At 40.4% G+C, this 22,958-nt stretch overlaps 3 protein-coding genes and 1 non-coding gene across 6 annotated transcripts in view; all 4 read right to left on the bottom strand.

The window, feature by feature from the left end:
- unc13a (unc-13 homolog A (C. elegans)) overlaps positions 1 to 2,775 on the bottom strand; it is a 42,952-nt gene extending 40,177 nt beyond the window's left edge. The window contains exon 1 of the mRNA XM_070909632.1: positions 2,754 to 2,775. Within this exon, the coding sequence (XP_070765733.1) occupies positions 2,754 to 2,775 (22 nt within the window). The remainder of the gene's footprint in view (positions 1 to 2,753) is intronic.
- Positions 2,776 to 3,982: 1,207 nt separating this feature from the next.
- Positions 3,983 to 9,456, bottom strand: hmg20b (high mobility group 20B). 3 transcript variants are annotated; one of them, XM_070909080.1, is made up of 9 exons: positions 9,409 to 9,456; positions 8,897 to 8,998; positions 7,930 to 8,130; positions 7,389 to 7,509; positions 7,169 to 7,221; positions 7,008 to 7,074; positions 6,563 to 6,778; positions 6,118 to 6,250; positions 3,983 to 4,634 (listed from the first exon to the last, which is right to left on the bottom strand). In XM_070909080.1, the coding sequence occupies exons 1-9, from the start codon at positions 9,454 to 9,456 to the stop codon at positions 4,622 to 4,624; spliced, it is 954 nt and encodes a 317-aa protein (XP_070765181.1). In that variant the 3' UTR covers positions 3,983 to 4,621. The 3 variants fall into 3 exon arrangements, with proteins under 3 accessions (XP_070765181.1, XP_070765182.1, XP_070765183.1); XM_070909081.1 differs by having other exon boundaries at positions 8,897 to 9,054; positions 9,409 to 9,434; XM_070909082.1 differs by having other exon boundaries at positions 7,169 to 7,218; positions 8,897 to 9,054; positions 9,409 to 9,434.
- Positions 9,457 to 11,848: 2,392 nt separating this feature from the next.
- On the bottom strand, positions 11,849 to 19,279 carry LOC139288328 (elongation factor 2b-like). The gene is made up of 13 exons (XM_070909628.1): positions 19,194 to 19,279; positions 17,974 to 18,188; positions 17,217 to 17,398; positions 16,373 to 16,584; positions 15,632 to 15,810; positions 15,314 to 15,419; positions 14,770 to 15,022; positions 14,376 to 14,571; positions 13,876 to 14,242; positions 13,421 to 13,774; positions 13,070 to 13,252; positions 12,704 to 12,836; positions 11,849 to 12,218 (listed from the first exon to the last, which is right to left on the bottom strand). Exons 1-13 carry the CDS (start codon positions 19,194 to 19,196, stop codon positions 12,025 to 12,027), a joined length of 2,577 nt encoding a protein of 858 aa, XP_070765729.1. The 5' UTR covers positions 19,197 to 19,279; the 3' UTR covers positions 11,849 to 12,024.
- Positions 15,111 to 15,178, bottom strand: LOC139288342 (small nucleolar RNA SNORD37). The gene has a single exon (XR_011597439.1). It is a non-coding gene; the product is annotated as a small nucleolar RNA SNORD37 (small nucleolar RNA).
- Positions 19,280 to 22,958: the final 3,679 nt, after the last annotated feature.

The following is a 22,958-nucleotide window of genomic DNA, read 5'->3' as shown; positions in this document are numbered from 1 at the left end:
ATTAGAGAATGACTTCTATTAAAGTATGCAATGGTGATGACTGAATACTCCTTTCATACAGACTGACCAAAACCTGTGAGAGACTTTAGAATCTGAAAATGTAGGTGCAAAATATAAAGACAGTGCAGACTTACAGTATATATACATTATTTACTGTATTGATTCCAAGGCTATATATAACAGTATATGTAGCCTTGGAATCATTAACCACAGAATTTGAGTGCTACAGTACATCTACTGTATATATTTCCATTAAAACACAATTCCTCCCAACTATTTCCAGACTCCCAGTAACCCTAGTCATTATTACAGTAACACAGCAGTGTGTTTGAAATGGTAATAAGACACAGAACTAGCCGTATTAATTTCTAATGTTGGACTTTCTCACTTCTTTTGAAAACATTCTTCCCTAATGAGCTCAATACATATGTAAATAATCTTAAATAGATGTTTGGATCATGCTTTAATGAAACAAGGTGACACCAATGAGGATGTCTCTCCGTTATAAAGTTATAATGTGTGAATTGGCATCTCGCTACAGGCGGTGACAGAAAGAGGATGGTTGCCAGATCTGAACATGCTTATTCAGCCTTTGTGGCACAGGCTATCATTTCAAAGACTACATCTAACATCGCATGACATGGAAGTAGAGTCTACACACACATCTCTGACCAGGCAATGCCACATCACTGACTGCAATGTTTATCAGCCCAACTCATGTCACCATGCACGCGCATCATCCTCTTTATTTCCTCATTCTTCTCACAGCCACCGTGAAAAAGTATAATATCAATATAAACCTAGCTGCAGGGCTATAACAGAGTGTGTTGACACTAATGAGAAAATGCCAGCAGAGACCTAAAATACCATTGGGGTTGCTATGCCAACAAAGCGTAAAGGGACCACCAACAAGCCTGAATCTCAAACCTGACATCTGTGCAATCAGCTCCAGCACCGGTGTCAACAATATAGGAGCCCCTTCATAAACACTACAAGCCTGCTCCAACCTCTCTGTGAATCTGAAGCTTGAGGGAATCACTTTTCCATCTTTCCTTCACCGCTCCCTGATAAATAAGATCAGGCACCACATTGATCAAATGTCTCAGGGAAGAAAAGGAGCCCAAAATTCTCAGAGTGCACATTTGTTCCTAATTATAGGCTCAGGACTTATTCAGGAGTTGCAACTTGGGAAACTCATACCAGTTCATTGAGGATTTAAGAGAGCTGCAGGTCTGTTAAAACCCTATTTAAGAGTAACAAATCACTTCTTCTGCATCAAATTACTGAATGCTTTAACAACATGAATTTCATTTTGAGGTTCTGAGTGTCGTAAAACACTCATAAAGAACTTCTCCTTGCTAAGAGGGAGTGTAAATAACCTTAAATAATTACTCTAAAAGGGGAGCATTTTTAATCCTTATGAAACTTTAAGCGTGATTCCAAGGACGGGAATGACAGGCGGGATTTGTATGTGGATAAATGGGTTAAACTTTTGGTTGTGAAAGTGGGATCTGGGGATGACCAGAGGTTGTTGAGAAGCTTACAGGAGTTCCCCTGGATAATGATATTTCACTCTCTAGACATTTGCACAGTCTAGCCAACCGGTTTCCTCTTGGGCAGTTACGCAATTCAATTTAAATCATATCTGACAGCAAAGCACTCTGATTTGGTTAATTAGAAGAAATAAAAGCTTAATAAGTGGAGGTCTTTAGCCTATTTAGAGCTCCTGATACAAGGATGTTCAGGAAAACTCACCAAAACCAACATGACTTCACATCTTAGATATGACCAAACATATATACTTATCACAGATTCACAGATAAGGCCTTAAATGTAAAACAGATGAGAGCTCTCACTTTCTACTTGTTTCACTGGAGAAATACATCACAGGCAACATCATAGGCTTAATGGAAAAAAAAAGACAAATACACAATTATGAAGGAAGAAATTTGACAAGCAGTCATAATATAGTGCAATGTGATGAGTCAGTGAGCCTGTGTACAGTAGAAAAGTAATTTGGACACCACTGGGGAACCTTGAATCATTCAAAGACAGAACAGGCTGCTGTTATCTCTATCGGGCCCAATCAACAGGAGAAATATAATGTAAGAATGCTGCAACCAATCACGTGGCTTAAAGAAATATCCTACTGTAAAGAAACCCGGTACTGCTGCACACGCCTTTTCTTCTTTTTTTTTTTTTTTTGCTCCGCGCAATTACGCGTGAAAACTGAGATGAAATGTCTGCACTGGAGACGACTTGCAATCAAAATGCTATCTGCTTTTTTGACGTGAAACATAAAACACCCCACGCTTCTGTTACACAGGGACAACCTGAGAGTGGATTACATCTTGTTTTACTATGTTTGACAGCGGCTGCCAGAAAGCATACACCTACTCCATAAATCGATCCGGTTGTAGCGATGCCAGCTTTTGTAAAAGGAACCCAGGGTGTCATCCAAGACAGCTGGAGTGAAACATTTCAGGGTGACTAACAGTCGAAAACGGAACGGAGTAGAAATATGCAAAATCGCCAAAGGTGATGTGAAGTATTCGCTCTATTAATGGGATTTGCGTTAAAACAGCATTTAACAGCACATCTTAACAACATTCCTGTGCAGGTTGGCTATTCGAAAATATTGATCGTTATCCTCACAGGTAAATGCCAGAAAGGTGTAGAGATAAGAGCTATTTAAGCTGCTCGAGGAAACGGACAGCCAAGTCCTGCCGAGACATGGTTAGTTTTTCTCTTACCTCCAACACACAGCAATGACATTTCTTATATATGCGCCTTCAGTGCAGGGTCCAGCTTCTTCACCAGCTTCCGTAATTGAGCTGATCCGTGCAACACAGCGCCTGGGAATGAATCGCTGGGCTGGAGATGGAGAAGCCTGCCGTCGCTCGCAGAGACAGGGCCCGGCGGGGCTCGTTAACGCCGGACAAAAATAAAAACTCTTCACACTTCGAGAGTGAACGCCAGAGTCGCAGTCCCCTCTGTCTTTCTTTACGGCGTGTCCGTCTAAATGCGAGACTCCTTTGCCCCCTTCTCTCTCAGCTCTCCGCTCCCCAACACACAGCCATCTTGTTCAGCTTCAGCACCACCGCTGCGTGGACAGCGCCTGGCAGTGACGTCAGAGCGCTGGTGATGGCGTGGAGGGGGTGTGTATGTGAGAAACACCCGATTATTACCCCAACATATCTCTCATAAATATCTTAGGAAATCCTCAACTGGTCTCCTCTCAAATAACATCACATTATCAACACGCCAGCGTTACTTTTAAGCAAATACTAGGACTCCAGAGGAAAGCGACTAGGTAATAATTACTTAGCAGTGAGTCACTTAAAGGACATTCATCTTCACAAACACTGACAGCAAGAGGGTCAGAAATAAGGCAACGCAAGGAGCCCCATATACTGAGCCTCTGAGCTTTGTGACATGCTGTGTTTACAAGTGATCATCATATGCTGACTGCCATCACTTATTGCGCTGCATGCACCAGGATTTCAGGAGTTTGAAAGATTTTGAAATTTCCCAGTGATGCAGGGATTTTCCTGTAGGAAGGTAACGCAGGTGAGGCGATTTAGTTAAGTGATGCTTGACTGGAAGCAGATGAACTGTTGGTGTCTTTACACAATACAGAAAAATCTAAATAGATAATTTGTCATAAACTGTTCATCTTGGTGCCTTGGTATGACTGAGTAGCCCATTAGCAAAACCGGTCATCCCACTTTTATCCTTCCAGTTAAAAATCCTGCCACCAACCAGACTGATATACCCTTAAACGCTGGTCCAAGAGTCCAGACTGTTTCCTGTGTGGGCCAACAGCTCCCCCTGCTGGATCACAACACCCCTCCATCTACTACCTCTGGGGGGGCTTGCATATTTGAGAGGGGAAAACAGTTGTTTTGGGATTTGATTTAAACTTGAGATGGGGCATTTTAAAAAAAGCAAAATTGCACACATTCACTTTTTGTTGGAAACATTTTCAGTATGGTTTAATGAACATTTCAGAAAATACAAATATACTTCACAAATATATAATATCCTGTCAACATGTGAAACTGTCCATTCATCAACCTGCCATTATCAATGTAAATGTATACATGTACACACCGACACTTCTTTTTTACCCCTTCCAGTTTTTTTTTTTCATGCACTCTAAATAACACTACGTACACATTCCCCACCCACCAAATGCCAAATGGCATTTTTTGTAAACTAATAATTAGGCTTGTCTTACTGGACAAGTCATGGGCCTGACACTACACAATAGGGTTGGGGTCAATCCAAATGTACTTAATTAAGGAAGTTCAGAGGATAAAATGACATTACATTTCATGAAATTCCTGAACTGTAAAAATCCTCAACACTGCCACACAGATTTACATTCACAAAAAACTCATGTGCATGAATACACATATTCTACAGAATACACATATTCATAGAGAAGCGGCAAGTAGATATGGACTGTGTGTGGTCTTTTGAAGTGTTTGTACCCTTGCCTTTACTATCCTTGAGATATCCATATGCTCTGTTGAATGGCACTGACTTGACTTAATACCACCGAGCCTGTCATGTGTCCTCTGACGCAGGAATGAAAGGGTCTCCAGCTGGAGTCTCCTCATAACTTCTCACTGACAATGAATTAAAGCACGCAGTTAGAAAAAAAAAGAAAATATTGGAATGAATGAATGAATATTATATATGGGCTTTGAGACTTGAAAAGTTGAGAATTACAAACACATTTAAATGGAAAATAGTGTTGAACTAAGATCCAATAATAATGTGGATAATAACGGATGTTTTCTTAAACAATTTGCTCGTTATCAGGTAGTTAGCCAAGTTTATCTGAGCTGGCACCACCAACCTGCTTCAGACCTGACCATAAACTTTGGCTTGATACTTCTCATCTATGGAAGCAATCAAATGTGTAATGACTTGGAGGATTACTAATACTGCAAGACACGTACAGAACCAAAACATATACTAGTATTATACAGTAGTAAAGTAAGCAGATCATAAGTTACACTTTTCTAGATTCTGCACTTAGGGGGCATCCGATTGATGGCAAAGCGACCCTGGACACACACACTTAACAATATATTTTTTTTTTTTACAAGGCTGCACCTGATTAGTGTGCACTGTTGACAGCACTGGACCTCAAGAGTAAAGGCAATGGTCCCCATGCGAGAACCAGTCGTACAAACAGATTTGTTCTGGCATGAAAGAGAATTCAGTCCTCTTGTATGTAGAAGTTTGTCTTGTATGAAAAAAATGTACGAGTGGTCGAGAACCAGAGTGGTCATGAAGGGACAGTGTGTTTCCTTTCTTCACAGGAAAACACACTTGTTTTACTTAAGAATGATAATGGCTTCATCTGAATGAATTTGAAGTTTAAATATGAACCCAAATTTCATTTATTAATTGTAATTTTATTGACATATTTTGGCACAGCAATTTGAACATTTCAGTAGTTGTTGGAAAATTATCTCCCTCCAACAGCTACCTCAGGGTCTTTAAGCAGGTTGCTGTCCAGTATTATCCTCTGTTGCACCTGACAGTGTTAACATCACCTACTGTACGCTGTAATATTCTCTCGTCTCTTATCTCCTTGGCTGTCACGTCACCCCCACGGCCTCTTCATATTAGTCATGCACCGCTTTGTGTTGTACTATCAATATTCTCTAATTATTTTGGGTCTAATACTACTACACTTACACTGCTAACTGCAATCTTAGGGGCGTTGATTATGCTAATGCTCAGATCTCATGAATGCACATCTCCTCATAAACAGGTGGCATTCATCAGGCTGAATCGAGCAACTTACGACAAGTTTGTGCAGTTGATAGAGTTTGGTGAATATTTTAGTAACCACTCCTAAAGATGATGAAACATTTAAACTCAGTTTAGCACGTAAAATTATACATGTTTAAAGGAGAAAAGATGTCTGTGTGCACATCCAATCCTATATTCAGGCGAGGTGAAGGATAGCAGATTCATTAGAAGAAGAAGAAGAAGAAGAAGAAGAAGAGTATCAGCACACTGGATTATAGCTCCCAATCTTCTTTTTTTTAACGTTTTAAATAGACCAGGTTGAGTCTGGGAGACATTAGTTACCTGTCCAGATGAGAGAGCACTTCACAAAGCTGGGACAGCAGGGCTCGATGCTTGTGGGGGTTTCCCTCCAGCACTCCACTGAGACGACTCAGGTATGAGTCCAGGTTCCCAAGAGACGCCGTCTCGCCTGTACCTGTTCAGACAAGACACAGAAGAATGAAATCCACACATCCTCTCGAGGTGAAATATCATGGAATTTAAGTACTGATATGACAATCCAATTTTTAGAAGAATTAGTGTTCTTAGGAGTATTAATGAATATTCACTGTTATTACAGCCAGATATTGACGACTCAAGTGGACTGGTCATTTAACAATTCGAACATTACCAATGAATTTATATTATAGGACAAAAAACATCTAGCATGATCTAACTGATCTAATATCTGGTCTGTCTTCCCTCGTGCATTTCTCCTCTGACTAAATACAGCCAACTGACTGCTGACCTGGCAGGGGAACTGATGACAGACTGTTGACCAATGTGTGTTTAATGGCCAGCAAGTGTTGGTGAAGAGCCTGGGTACGCTTCTCGTCCAGCCCCAGTTCAGCCTCCAGGCGCTCTTTAGCGTTGTACATGTCCTTAATGTGCCGCTGAAGCACTGCATTCTGCTCCTCAAACTCAATGTTGGCCTTACGAAGCCGTCGCAACTCAGCCTCTCGAGCTGAAACCACAAAAAGAAATGAATGTGATTTGATGAGCAAATTATTATGTCTTACGTGATATGTTCAATGTTAGTTGGAACTTACTTTACAACAGATTTGTTCAAATATCCTGTTAGCTAACAAAGAAATCGCACAATTTTATCTCAGCTTCAGCACCCAGCCATGTTAAACACACTGGGTTTGTGATCTATCAGAATGACCACTTCCTGTTTTCAGTTTGTCTGTTACCTTTGTTCTGATCGAGGAACTCCTCTGTGAAGATGGGGATGTCGAATCTGCTTGAGAGGTCAGAAGCCTAAAGCACATCATCAGCAAATGGAAAACTTAGCTTAGTTTATAATGTTGACATTGCAGAATATACGGTGACAAGATATGGATGTGTCATGTACCTTTGATAAAGATGACTCTGAACTAGTGCTGATGATGACAGATGGAGTGTCTTCTGAAAGAGAAAAATGTATGTTCATATCACGGCTCACATGGCAGAGAGAAATGAAATAACAAATATGCAGTATCTTTCTATTTATTCTAGTGGTGGTTATTCTAAAAAAAGCACATGCACAAATAACCAAAATGACATTTATTAGGTATGTAGAGCTCAGCTGTCACCTTTCTTGATCCTCTTGTCTTGTATCTTGGCAGTGGTGATCTGATAGGCCTCGGTCTGCTGATATTCCTTCAGTTCCTGGGCATACTGCATCTTCTCCCGTTCCGCCTCGTCCAGGTAGCGCTGTCAGTGCACAAATAATGTTATCTTGCCAACAGACAGGTGCTTGATTATTTGAATCGTTTTTCAAAAGCACATTCTTCGGGAATTGGTCATTTAGTAGATTTTATCATAAAATGTTTGCTAACATGAATGAAAATACTACTAATGAGAAATATCTTTTAAAAATCAAATCAAACCCCAGGATTTGATGTCTGCAACTTCTTGATGAAAGTAAACAAGACAGATGATGATGTGAATGATATGAATACAGCAATAAACAATTCTATTCTTGACTGTGGTTTCTGTGTGCAATTGTGGATACCAGCCAACTGGCCCAGTAATAAAGCATCATTACTCAGTACTCACAGCAATGTGTTGTATTGAATATACTATGTTAAACAATACATGTAACATGCATACCTGCAAAACTTGAATAACTACCTGTTTGTCATTCAGGGCTAATCGTGTCCACTCTGCTCCAAGTCTCTTGGTAATTTCTGGGAAAGGTAAGTCAGGGTATCGGGCCCGCATATGTTCTCGCCGTTCATTCAGGAAGCGGACATATCCTGTTACTGGTGCCTTTGGACCATTTGGTAGCACCTTCTTTCTTTTCTTTCCCTTCGGCCATCCCCTCTTCTTTGGCTGCAGAGAGGGGGAACAACGCTCTCGTGAAGGCAGGAGCTGATCACTCATCTGTGCTACTCCTCCTTGCTCAGTAGACAACTACCGTAACTACGTAGTAGGGTTGCAACTAAGAATTATATTCAACATCAATTAATATGTAGATTCTTTTCTCTATTAATCATCAGTGAAATGTCAGCAAATGCACAATATGGGAAATGGTTTCTTTTGTCCAAAATTCCAAAACCCAAAGATATTCAGTTTAGCATCATAGAAGACAAGCAAATATCCACATTTGAAAAGCTGGAACCATATTTTTTTGGAGTATTTTTGTTTAAGAAATGTCTTACATAACTAATAAATAAGTAATTCTGTTTCCCATTAATCTTATGTTGATCCACTGCTTGCCTAATTCTTCCAACTCTACTATACACACTAACACAACAGCCCTGTGATGAATCCTACCTCATGAAGGTTATACTGTACTGTACTGTACAAACAGCTTTGGAAACGAAATTATAATTTGTCACCTCCTGTAACATTATAACCTTTATGAAGGTAGGATTTATGACAGGGCTGTTGTATTGGTGTGAAATGCCTTTAGGTGCCTAATAAAATGGGAACTGAATGTATGCATTTGTGTGCACTTATACCTCCTTACACAAAATCAAACAAATAATCAAATCTTTGGTTACAAAACTGGGCAGGCTTATTCCTTCAACTATGGAGACAAAATTAAAGCAATTAACAAATCCTGTTGATCCTGGTCAGATGTAGCAGTGCCCACCTCATCTTGTGGTTGATCTGCTGAATGTGAAGGTTTGGGCTGATGTGATGCATCACTCTGCTCTTGTTTTATCCCTCCCATGATCTCCGTCCGTGCAATTGACTACGAAAGCGGGGAAATGGGTCTTAATCCGTTAGGGCTGCGCCGTGGGAAGAGGTCTGTGAAGAATAACATGGGAGAAGTTGTAAAAAAAAATAAAAAAAAATTTAAAAGATGCGAGCAATTGGGAATTCAGTATTAGATAATTTCCCCGCAGTGCTGCCGCTTCTTAAGCTAACCTGGCTGCTAATGTTAGCAGTTCAGTAACGTTACGGCTAACTGGTCGCACTGAGCAGTTCACACATACAACGGGCAGATAGGTAGCTAAGCCAAACTGCTCTCTCTTCACGTGGGAAAAAATCAAATACAGGAAAATATATATTCGTGCATACAATAATGTTTATTCACTCGGGACAATTGCAGTTTTTTTTTGATTATTTCTACTTTTTTTAGATAAACGTCTTCTTACTCACCCGATAGTGATTCCCTCCGCCAAACAGGAAGAGAACACTGCCTGTCATCTGATTGGTCGGTACTGAGAGTCACGATTGGTTGGCCGGATAGCCCCCTACTGACCCGCCCCTTCACCCAAAACCAGTAAGCGCCGCACTCAAACCAGTATATGTACCGGTAAAATACATAAGGCTCGATTCTGGCACGTTTTCATTAGTTTCATAGCATTTCTTAAGGGACTGTTTGTAGTAGAAATATAAAGTACTATAAAATGGAAATACTTAAGTAAAGTACAATTACCTCAAACTTGTACTTAAGTAAAGAACTATTTATGAAATCCCTGAAACTAATTGAAAAACTAGAAAGCACAAAAACCTACCCTTTTATTTTATATTAATCACTATATTTACGTAATTTGTATTCTACTTTATATTCTATTTTACAGTGCTCCCATATTTATACATATTTTGTTACTATTGTACGGTTGGGAAGATGATCAGTGTTTTATGTTGTTATGCTTTCTTGATATGGATGATATCCTGTAATTGTTTGTTTATGAAACTTAGATAAAGTTTGATTAAAAGGCAAGATGTATGTCTCGTTTCAACACCGCAAACTCACGTGCCTAACGTGAACAGAACTATTCTAGTAATAATCATAGGGCGTTTCTGTCTGCCCTTTAAGTTTTATTTTGAAAGTTTTCATCGGAAGTGGTTCACTTGACACTCCCACGCCCTGGAGCTGAGCGGTTATTGTGAGCCAACACAAACATGTATAGAGTCGCACAATGTTACTTTTCGCATCTATACAATGCGGAGCATTGCTTTGTGGGATTGTTAGCAGAAAGTAATGTAGATGCCATGGACACTACTTTTTTTCCTTAAATACTGGACTCATAAAATGGCGCGTATTAAATGTCGTGTAATATAGTAAATAGAGTTATTTCGGGCAGCCTCAGTCTATTTAGAAAGTTTAACATTGTGAGTGTTCACTGCCCTCTCCTGGTGACAGTGAAGAACTGCAGCACTGCCGGCCTGACGGCATACCGCAAACGTTGTATGATGGGCTACAAATACAAGACAGATACATTCTCACCCACTGATCCCAGAAACAATTACACAACAATGGTTGTGGATCACTGGCTTCACGTTGCACCTTTTTCATACGCACAGCGAATTTATTTTAATTGGATCCACAAAAGAGCATAAACTCTTCTAGTATTGCCCTCCTCACTCAGATTTTCTTTTCTTCCAAACCCTCTGTTGTCAGACACAGACGATTACACAATAAAACTAGGCTTTTGGTCACAACAGCAATTTATAAACTTAGTCTAAGACTGTTGGCTGATTATCTTGTTTGAGTTGCTTTGAATACTCAAAAAAGGTTTGTGGTTTCTTGTCCGGTGAACATCTGGAAACACATCTCAGTTTTACAGAAGTTGGGTTGACTTGGGCTTGAACCCAAGGACACAAGTTGGCAAACAGCAATTCCAACAGCTTGTTTGCCCACCCTATCTATAACAGTACAGGCCTTAAGTTTCTCAAACCACCAGGCTAGAGCAAGGCATCAGTGCTGCTTTTGGGTTCTGTGGTGCACAAATATTGAATTTATTACCTTTGCACATTAAAATAACTGGTAACCATCACAAATCCAGAAAGGTAAAATGGTGGCTTGCGGTAAACACTTTTAAGTGTAAGCTTACCATCCTAAAACTGCGAAATTTGCAAGTAGGGCTGCAACCAATGATTGTTTTCTCAGTGAAACTGATCCACAATATCAGAAAATAGTGAAAATGCCCATCATAATTTTCCAGAAGCTTTAAGGTTTTCAAATTGTTTTGTCTGACCAAGAAAATTGAAAGATGCTCCATTTACAATGATATAAAAATTGGGCAGCAGAAGACCGCAACATTTCAGTCACCTGAACTCCTGCATCTGGGCCATCTGTACACAAAGGACCACACTAAGTCTGACTGTTTTATCTTTGTTGTGGCATGTAATTTTACATTCTTGCAATATCAAAACATTTAACACAATTAAGAATAAGCTTAAACCATGGCCACATATCAGTGATCAAAATGATTCTAAGCTTTATCATGTGTATCAACATCTGTCTTCTCAACTGGAAACCAACAAAGCCCCCCCTTCATTTACACAGTGGGCCAGGTGACTTCTCTGAAATGAGAAAATCAGGTATCCAGTGTGTGAGTCTTGGAAGCCTAAGCAAATATACAGAGTCAGAATGGCAGCTCAACAGTTAACCAGCAAGGCCACAAAAAAGGTCTGACTTCATTAATGTTCAATGCTGTGAAATGGCACGTCAAACAATATAAAAAATACAAATGATCACCTCACCCTTTATTCTTTGAATTGAAGCCACCATAGACTAATTTAAGGAGTAGAAAATGTCTACCTTCCACATGATCATCCCCACAAAAGATAAAATAACCAGTCTGGACCATTAGTTTTTATTTTCTTTTATTATCGTTTACAATTTTTGTAGTCGTTTATTCTTTCAGTGAATCCTTTTGGCAAACATTAGTGCTCACTGTGATCTGTACAGTCCGGTTCCACAACATAGAATTAAATTTGTTGGGAAGGGAGGAATGAGGCGAGAGCCAAGTGGGGTCCAGGCTTCTACAATTTGTCCAGGTAGTTGTCCAAAGCTGGGATACCTTCTTTGAGACCCTTGCGTTTGCGTGTATCGGTGACAACAATGCCGGGCTTGGATGCAGGGTCCATTGGGTCTCCTGGGAGGACCTGCCAATGGTCGAACACACACTGTGGGAAGGCCTGGCCACCAGTGTTGGAACGAAGGTCAGCTGTGAAACCTGGGAATGGACAGAGAAATGTATGTTTCAATACCTGCCTCTATTAGATTAAGGGTAAAAAAAAAAAAAAAAAAAAAGGGGGGGGGGGGGTGTCTCAAGGAGTGCAACAAGTGAGATAAAATGTCCTACTCTGGGTTTGTAGGACACTAAAAAGATGTGGACATTAACATTTATGTTCAGCAGACAAGACAAGTAATGGATAAATAAACTTTTTAATATCAAGTACTTCTATATTCAACTACCTATGTTTGCATAATCAGTGTTCCCGGTGAGAAACAGAGTGCGAGTATTGTAAACTGGACTGCAGAACAGTGAATGAAATTGAAACTTTTGCCTGTACCTAATCTCTGGGTGAGACAATCTACCACTTAAAAATCTTAATTTCAGACAAATGTCAGTTTTTGTTGACCAAAAAAAAAAAAAAAAAAAATGTAGGCAAAAATATAAAACTAAATCAAAAATCTGGTGACATCAAGGGGACTTACCAAATGACTCCATGACAGGCAGGTAGGCCTTGGTAATAACCATGGGTGTTCCCACGACAGTCATCTCCTCAAACACGTGACCACGCCTCTTTGTTAACACACTGTAGATTCCACCTGTCGCAGTTTGAGGACACTGCAAAGTAGACCAGAGGTATTGAGTTATTCAGGCAAAACTAAAAAATTTTGAGATGACAGGCAAGTCAACTATAGGATTTAAGAATTCTGGAAAATACTTGTCAATGTGTGATAAGTAAAAATCTTTGTGACCGACCAAACCTGAAAAAAGGCATGAAATTGTTTTCCTCTTCAAATATATCAGGTAACTAGTAAAAACAAAATACAGACTACATCTCCAGTGATGCTTACCTGGATCTCCACCAGGTAGACAGGCTCCATCATTCTGGGCTCAGCTGTGAGCTCACATGCGTACAGAGCTCTGCGAGCTGTGGGAATTATCTGACCACCACCACGGTGAATAGCATCTGTATGCAGGGTCACATCATGGACGTCGAAGCGAATGGCACGCATGTTCTCTTCACAGAGCACACCCTAAAGGCAACATTGAGACAATTTTAGATTTTTAAAAAAGTCTATCCACAGATCACTGGGTAGACACAATTACTTTCATAACCTGATACAAGATTTTATCCAATCTTAAGATCTTGTTTTAGTTGAGTGCAATGAACACTGAATTCTTGCGCATTTTGGCACCCTTACCTCCTTGACGGCCCACTGGAAGCCGGCCACAACGCTATCCTTGATCTCATTAAGGTACTGCACTCCCTTGGTAACGTCTACCAACATGTTGGGGCCAGTTCCATCAGGTCCGAAGCACCAGATCTTTCTGGCCTCAGAGACATCCCACTCATACTTTTCGGAGAGGTAGCGGGCACGGGCCTTGAGCTCCTGGCGAGCGCTAACGTCACCCTTCTCAATGTCCTCTGCCAGACCATCTTCGAAGGGACGGGCCATCATGAAAAGACGGTTGTGCTTGTTGGGTGACTTTGACAGACACATGACACTTGATCCTGCTGAGACGGTCTCTCTGTAGGACACCACTGGATCAGATTTCTAAAAAGACAACAAGTCCATGGTCAATGGAGAAACACTCATGTCTAGGAATATAAAAATTAAATATGTCCCTGTTATTTAATTTATTAGCTTTTAATCACCTTGAGTGGAATGCAAGCATGATCCTCCTCCAGATCCTTCAGACAGATCTCCAGATGTAGCTCTCCAGCTCCGGCAACGATGTGTTCTCCAGACTCCTCAATGATACACTGCACCATAGGATCGGACTTGGACAGACGCTTCAGACCCTCCACCAGCTTGGGCAGGTCGGCAGGGTTTTTGGCCTCCACAGCAACTCTCACCACAGGGCTGACACTGAACTTCATCACTCTCATGTTGTGTGCCTGCTCAAAGGTGGTGATTGTTCCAGTCTTGACAAGATACTGGTCCACCCCAACCAGACCCACGATGTTACCACATGGCACATCTTCAATGGGCTCAATATAACGGCCCATCATCAAAATGGTCCTGGCAAAGAGAAATGTAGTTTGAGTGGTAGAAAAAACACAATTCAGATATGACCAACATCTGACAGCTTTGCATAACTGACATTAACCAATACATAAACTAACTGATCAACACAACAGATGTTGAAACCAACCTCTGAATCGGCTTCAAGTAGAGGTCCTCCTTCTTTCCAGGGACAAAGTTGGGTCCCATAATGCGTACTTTAAGGCCACTGGCGACACACCCAGAGAACACACGACCAAATGCATAGAAGCGACCCTTATCAGAGGTGGGGACCATCTTTGAGATGTACACCATCAAGGGAGCCTTGGGGTCACAGTTCTTGATGCCTGGTTTAAAAAAAAGAAAAAAAAGAAATTGGTCTGCCAATCAGTTTGAGTCCAAGAACAACCACTACAAATCTAAGCCACATTTGGCTTACTGACCTACCCAGATGTCACCATGAGCAATTACTGAAATTATGCATGTGCTGTGTTTTTAAACCTTTCATCACTCCTGTGCATGAGCAAAATGAATAAACTGCATACCCATGGCAGCCTCATCATCAGGAGGTCCTTCATAGAGCAGCTCGCAGCGGTATTTCTGGGCAGTGACGGGGGAAGGCAGGTGGATGGTGATCATCTGCAGAAGGGCTTCTCCGGCAGGCAGCCAGCGACGCATCACAGCCTTCAGGAGAGGCTTTCCCTCCTTTTCCTTGTCCTCAGAATCCAACTTGATTTCCAGCTTCTCCACCAGTTTGGCAGTTTCCTCCTTCTTGAAGTTCATGATGGCATCAAATACCTAAAAGGAAGTTGATTCAAATTAGTCGACTGCAAATTTAACATGACCAAGCCAAGGATTTGAAAGCATGCCACTATTTCTGTGCCCTGCTCAGACAGAAGGTTATCATCACTGGTTACTCAGGTCAAAGTGAAGAATGTTTAAGTCATCACTTGCAGGCACACAGTAAATGTTCATTTTGCTCAGATTTTACCAAAACAGAATGAATCAAATGTACTTTTTTGAACAACGCTGCCCTGTTTTCTAATGCAGTGTACTTTAACAATATCTAAATAAAATCTGTCCCGTTACCTTGAAGATGGGGTCCAGGATAAGAGCCACAAAGGTGCGGGGGAATTTTTTGCCATCAGCTCCATTAGCAGACTTGAGGAACTTTCCAGTCCCTGCGTCAAAGTACCTAGAATAGATGAGGTGTAAACATTTACCAATACAATAGTCAGAGTTTTGGTCTGTCAATTGATTTTGACTTTCTCAGAGACAGACATTTTAACAAGTCTTTTCAAGGGCTCCCATCCCGCTATTGTGTGTGACACGACCTCGTGATAGCTACCTATGTTCCCCAATCACATGCGCTGCATTTGGTAATCAAGCTCTGTTTTAGAGACTCACCTATCACCCCACAGCTTCTTCATCATGTCTTCCACCTTCTTGCAGTGCTCAGCTGGTGCCAGCTGGGTGTTGCCCTTGGCAGCAAACTTGGCTGCATACATCTCTGCAAACTGCTTCAGGGTGAAAGCCCAGCCATGGAGTCCAGAGCCAAAGCCAACAGTTCCGACAACTGGATCAATCTGAGAGTTGACAAAACCACGTCAGGAAATTAGTGCATTGATACATTATTTTACTTTGGATACAAGATTAAAAAGACAAACTTGTTGTCTCAGTTCAGGGGCTGAATCCTCCAAATTCTTTCACAGTTGACTGAAATTTGCTGTCCCAGAGCCAAGGTGGATCACAAGAGTGAAACTGACTAACTTCACCAATAGTACCACCCATATTTGCAACTCAACCTTTTAATATCAAAAACTCACTTTTTTTTTTTTTAATGGAGAGAAAATGATGGCTGTTTTGGTTGCAGTGCATAAATTGGGAAACTGGATTGAACGGATTATGACTTTGTTTGGAAATGCACTGGACTGACGTTTGGGCCATTGACCCGAGTAACTGCTCATATTTTTTTTTTCTTTTTTTTACAAAATGGCAACACAAAAAGGTGTTTTATCACAGTCTTTCCATGCAAAAGGCACATCCCATAACCTTACTGCCAATGCCTGAATGGTGTGTCGTATGTGCAAAAGGCACAATGAGACCAGTTTATTGCATTTAAGATACAAGGTTCAGACAGCCACTCACCATGAGGTTGCCCATAGGTCCATTTTCTTCTTCTCCATATGTTGAGATGATGACATTGACAGACTCAACGATACGCTGGAAAGTTTGGTAAAGGTCTTCAGGTTCAAGCTGCAACTCCAACAAGGCACGGTCCATCTTGTTCATCATTAGGACTGGCTTGATACGCTCACCAATGGCCTGACGGAGCACTGTCTCAGTTTGCACACAAACACCTGGCAGGGATACATTAAGAAAATTTAGCCAACAGGAAAGCAGATTAAGTTGCAAGCCTAATTTCACACAAACAATACAATGGTAAACATAGCATGAAGGATACTACCTACTACAAAACTGAGTTTTAAGGACGGTAGCAAACGATAGATCAGATAAATGAACACATTAGATTAGTATCCAACATGTTGAATGAGGACAGGCTAGTTAATGTAAAAACTTGCAGCAGAAATTCCTTAAAATCCAGTTGTTCTGTTTTCTTCTGCTCTTCATAAGTGCTAGGTCATGCGTGCATTACATGTTGTATACATAACATGTATTTATCATCTGCTGCAAGAAGAGAAATTGTGACTGTATTCTGTTGAGAGGTAGCTTATGTTCCTAGCCCATGGACTAAGATGGACATTGCATGTAACAATGTTGTGAAATTAGCTAGCTAGCCAACATTACCATAGCTGTGTCACTCTGGGTGAGTATTTGGTTGATTATATAGCTTAAACTAGTGTTAGCCAACAATGCTACTATGTTATCTAGCTTTGCTTTTTCCACACAGCATGCACAGAGCAATGCACATGCTCCATTGTCTTTATGGAAGTCGCTTAGAGAGCTGAGGATTGTTCAGCCTTGTCCTTACCAGACACACAGTCCACTACAACCAGGGCACCATCAGTGACACGGAGAGCAGCAGTCACTTCAGAGGAGAAGTCAACGTGTCCCGGTGAGTCAATCAGGTTGATCAAGAAGCCACAGCCATCCTTGGTCTGCTTGATGAAGGCCAAGTCATTTTCATCCAGCTCGTAGAACAGGGAGATGGCGCTGAAAGTCAGGATAACTTGTTAAACAAAGTCAGATGTGAAATTTAACAATTCGAATGTTACTATAGTTAACAAAATCACACTTTAAGATCATCTGACAAAAAACTAATGTATATCAAGTATTTCTCTAGAGTTGACATACAAAAATATGGTTAATTGAATACAAATATTGAAATCAAACTAAAATACCAACGTTTTTTTATACCGTTACTGCGTAGTAGTATGAGAGTTATGAGTAAAACAACTTTAACTGACCACAAGAAGGCAACTGAAAAAGCAAAGCACATCTTTGCGTATAAAACAATCTTCAGCAAATAGTGTTTTGACTGGTTGAAACGATTGAAGCGATCAACTCTGTTATACACAAAAATAACCTAAATAAATAGTTGTCATAGTTGACTATATACAGACAGGCCCCCAAAGCAAGACACTTTGACAAATAGACAAGGTGCTGCTTGAGACAAATGTATGCCCACACCACCCTTAAGATAACTATCCACTTGCAGACCTTATAATGCAAAAACTGTAGGAACAAGGTAGTTTTAAGAGTGCTGTTAGAAATAATAAGATACTTACGTAGACTTGATGGTAATGCAACGTTCCTGTTCATCTTTGCGCGTGTCAGTGAAACGGGTTTCTCCAGCACGAGCTGAGGCAATGATGCCAGCCTTAGACACAAGCGAGTCTGTCAGAGTTGATTTTCCATGGTCAACGTGCGCAATCACAGACATGTTACGGATGTTGGCCTTCTTGTCCATGATGGCACGGATCTGGTCAACGGTAAAGTTCACCTGCGGGAGCAAATTCAGATTGTAACAGTCAAAAGGTGAAAACAAACAAATACAATGGCTGCGTATGTACACATTTAGCGCACTTACAGCCACTGATGTTTATGTTTTGATGCACTTCTGTTTCAGTATATAATTGTCATTAATTTCGCTCGCTGCGCTCACAGCATACCGAAAATTGCTGCTGACGCAACGTAAACTGTTCTGCACGTCTACGCAGGGCGTTGGGTATCCGCCATCACGGTTACATTTCGCCCAGATTAATTTCATTTATTTTACAACACTTTGTCAGTGCTCATCAATACATCAGTTAACAACGATTTCTTGACTAAATTGGCAATATAGTCCATGATTCGTTAGTGAACGCAGATTCAACCAAGCAACAACCGGCATAATATGACGGGAGAAATAGGCCACGTGTACGGATTTAGATACTGTGCTAAATGCTAACATTAGCTTTAAAGCGGCAACGGGCCGAGCCGGGGGACGGGAGATGCCGGTAAATTGCTCTTCCCACTTGGTACAACTTCAGAAACATGGCACTCACCCCACCACAAACAACATATTTAATACTCGTCACAATTTTGTTAATATCGATATACATTTAACTGAATTAGGACGACAGCTAACGTCGGAGCAAAAAGCCGACGCAGTGACAGTTAGCCAACGCCACAAAACCTTAGCGTCACGTAACGTTAGCCATTTCAACCTTTACAAGAGAGTTCGCCGGCTTATTACCACTCATAACTGTCATAAATCCTTTAACTTGGGTAAAGAAGCAAACAATTTAGCAAAACAATTAGGGACTGGAATTCTAGAGTTTCAGTGGCTCCGTAGCACTAGCGGCACAGATGACAGAATGGCTGCCATTTTGATCAAAGCACAATCCATACAACTAACACATATAACATTCGTAAAATACCCAGATGAATACATTAATAACATCGTTGGGGACACCTCGTGTGCCCGATAATTCATTAATTACTTAGAGAAACATGATCAACTCACCATTTTGACGGATGGTTTTGGATTCGCTTGGTGGAGAAACGAGACAGGAAGTTTTACACTGCCCACCTCACGAGGGCATAGGCAGGGAAGAGAACGCTGACGTCAGAAAACAGGCCTTTATACCACGTGCGTCAGGCTGTGCGTCCTCACGTACTAATGTTACGCGTAAGATCATGTGGCTCGCTGTTTTTGCCGACAAACGCAAGTTTACTTGTCGACAACGTAAAAGGAGCTGCATCATCATCCATTATAATAATGATGATCATAATCAGTGATTATTGTTATCACGCCAGCCATTATAAAACAGTAATAACGCTACTTGTGTGAATTACTCTTTGTATCCCCCTGACTAAAGTAGAGTGCTATGAACTGCCTTATCTACCCGTGAGTTGTTTCTCCAGATTTAAAGACCTTTTTCCTCCTCTTCTCCACTAAGTGGCTGTCACCTATTTTCCTGCAGTTAATTCCTAACAGCATAAATGGTATACAAGCCCTTAAACGGCCTTTATACAAAGTGTGTGTATATCAGATGTGCGTGTTAAATATGACCATTTGTGCATTATCGTGTGCTGGTGGCCCACTGCAAGTCCCTCACGCCAGTTTAAAATACAGATAATTTTGATAACTAAAATCTATGTCCTACAGACTATTTTATTCTGATATGAGTCCTTCTGCATAATGAAAGCTTTTACTTTTGGTACTTTAAATATATTTTGCTAATTCTAATACTTCTGTATTTTCACTTAAGTAAACGTTGTGAATACTTCTTCCACCACTGCAGAATGTTGCCATTTGATAGCGGCATTTAAATATGAAGCACAAAACCTGATTTGTTTTTTGATTTTCGTTTGGTATGAATCATAATACACAGTTCTAGTGCAATACAATAAATCAAACATGTCAGGGATTACATGCTTGAATCAAGCAATCTTTTGTTTTTGATCACTTCCTGCACCTGCTCTGTAGTTAATCCCTGTACTTTGACGTCTCTGGGGAAAGGGGCAAAACAAAAATAAAATTACTACGTAGGCTTAACTATGTAAGATCTTGCATTTTTATCAGCATAAAATAATTGCTAAGTAATATTAATGCTGCCTTCGAAAAGAAAATTAAAAGAAAAAGTGGGCAGTCGACCAAAAAATCAAAAATGTGGTTGAACAGATTATTGAAATGTGAGAAACAGTCATCAACCTATATGCTGATGATAAAAATGACCAACAACTGTATATTTTGAAGTTTATATCAACGTATTTCCATTATCAAAGGATTGCAGGATTCTCGGTGTTCTGTTGGGATAGATGTGCGTCTGTATTGAAGTTGGATTGTTCATGTTGCCTGACTACTTTTTTCCAGCAGATGGTGCCCCAGCCTCACTTCCAGGAACTCCAGTCCCATAAAACACAGACAATGCTCAACTGTGTTATCGAGATGATCATTTCACCCTATACTGAAATGAGCAGCGATTATGTTGTGCTGACAAGGTTAAGAAAAGGTTAACGTTACTTTTCTTCTTGATATCTTCTTTGATTAAACCTAAACTAAACTAAAAACACATTTGGTAGCCTACACTTCTCTGCTTCTGTTGATTGAATTGAATTCTCTTATGAATGTCAACATGCAAAACCACCTTGAATATGTGTTGCCTTTAACTAAAACAGCTTCAGATGACTGAATTTATAATAATTTAAAAACACCTTTCATTATTGATAGAAGCACATGACACTTTTTGCTCATTGCATCTGTGTGGTGCAGTTTTTTTTTTGAATAGCTCTGTCAAGGAGGTACAGATGAATAGATAGCTAGGTAAGAAAGATGAGGTGACTCAATCCTCATTTCTACAGACGGTAAACTGGTGAATGCAGAACATTATTGCATTCATCTCCATCCCCACTCTATGCTGAAGTGTTTTTTTCTTTGCCTTGCTGCAATGGCAGTGCATGCAAACATCCTGAAGATTCACATGATAGATTGGTGGGGGACTGGAAAACAATTAGTTGGCCTAAAATAGACAGACACACAGGCATGCTCAAAAACCACGAACATAATAAATTGAACAAATGTGACAGTGTTAATTACCTGTGAGAACAGGAACGAGCAAACTGTGTAAAATTGTCTCATTTAACGCCACCGCACCTGATCTGCTTGTCTAGCTTTGTTCTGTAGCTCTCAGCGTGCTGTCATATTTGAAAACACTCACACAGAATGATTGACAGGGAGAAATGGCAGGCTGCTCAGCCTGAGTAATTGACTATGGATTGAACTGACACCAAACGTTTAGAGGAGTTATGATTTCTCCCACAACAGCTACCACTGGGAATTTGTTTTGTTAAAATTCAAAGTTGTTGTGCTTAAGAGCAGTCCATGTTCTGTAGATACTGTGTGACAGAAAGAGACAGAAGTCTGACATACCATATCCACATATTTGCTTCAGTCCGATCCTCTAAAACGCACGCTGGCCTGAAAGTCTTCAACATCTGTGATTTATCCAGAGTCTCCCTCTGCCTTTTGTTCTCTTTCCGTGATCCTTGCCCTTATTTACTCCTCATATGAGAGCCTAAACATCACACACAGACATCAGTGGTCTTTTAACAACGCCGTTATATGAGATGACGGTTTTAGAGGAAAATATATTACATTTAATTAGTTTGCAGTCTGAAAGCAGTGATAATACTTCATAACGTTGTTGAAATAATGTGCGTAAGAGCCCCAAAAATACATTCAAAACACATTTGTACTTTCTCGACTATGAATGTTGCTCAGGAAGAGAACACAAGCACAATATCCCCTGGAGCTTCTCCGAGGTATCATTATGGAAAACAGCAAAGTATGTGCTATATATAATAAAGGAAGCAAATAAACACACATTCTTCTCATCAATGACTCCATGTAGCAAAAGTGACTCTTTCAAAAGAGTAAAAGTATAAATATTAAAAACTTCAGAAATAAATTCATTGCCCAATAAAATTTGACTTTAAGTTGTTTCATGATCACAATCGTGAGATAACCATCAGATGTTCTTCTGAGACCTACTACCTCACTTTATGTAAATGCAACTATTGTCCCAAGAAGAACGACAGCATCAGTTGTTTCAGCAAGTGCCGCAAAATGACCTATGTTTAAGTTCAAGTGACAAAGTTGTTTCCTGCTTCCAATCCTGCTCCAAAATCGTGACCATGATCGTTCCAAAACCTTAACCACGTGTTTATCATTGTAATCCTGATGACTCCCATAACCTTGACTCTCAAACTCCACTAGCACTGTCCCTCACAGCATAGTTAGAAAATGCAAGAGAGCGACAACAGTAGAAGGCGTGGCCTCGCGGCTACGTAGTGTGTGACACGGGGGGAGCCAGACTGGCCACCGCGTAGTGTAATATAGACCATGACGTAGAGCTGGTAGTCAGAGCTAACCAGACATGAGAAGCTACTGTCTCTCATGACTCTGTGTTTCTGAGGGAAGCAGATACGTAAAAGCAAATTTACACACAATATTTGCATTGTTGGAAAAATCACATGCATCAACATCATATGCCAAAAATCCTCTACAAGATTATGTGTATAGGGCAAAGAATTATAATTCAGTGTTTAACAAAGTAGTCATTTTAACCCAAACCACGATGTTTCCCTAAACCTAACCCTAAGTCGTTTTGTACCTAAGCTTGTCTATTGCATTGTCACATCATGAAACAGATTTAATTTTTATTAGTTATTTGTAACGATTTTGGAAGGCTTAGATAAATGATGTCGTCCTGCCGTCAGATCAGAA

The sequence above is a fragment of the Enoplosus armatus genome, chromosome 7, assembly GCF_043641665.1.
Source record: "Enoplosus armatus isolate fEnoArm2 chromosome 7, fEnoArm2.hap1, whole genome shotgun sequence".
Lineage (NCBI taxonomy): Eukaryota > Metazoa > Chordata > Actinopteri > Centrarchiformes > Enoplosidae > Enoplosus > Enoplosus armatus.
Note: the sequence above shows the minus strand (reverse complement) of the source record. Positions and strands in the feature narration are given on the sequence as shown.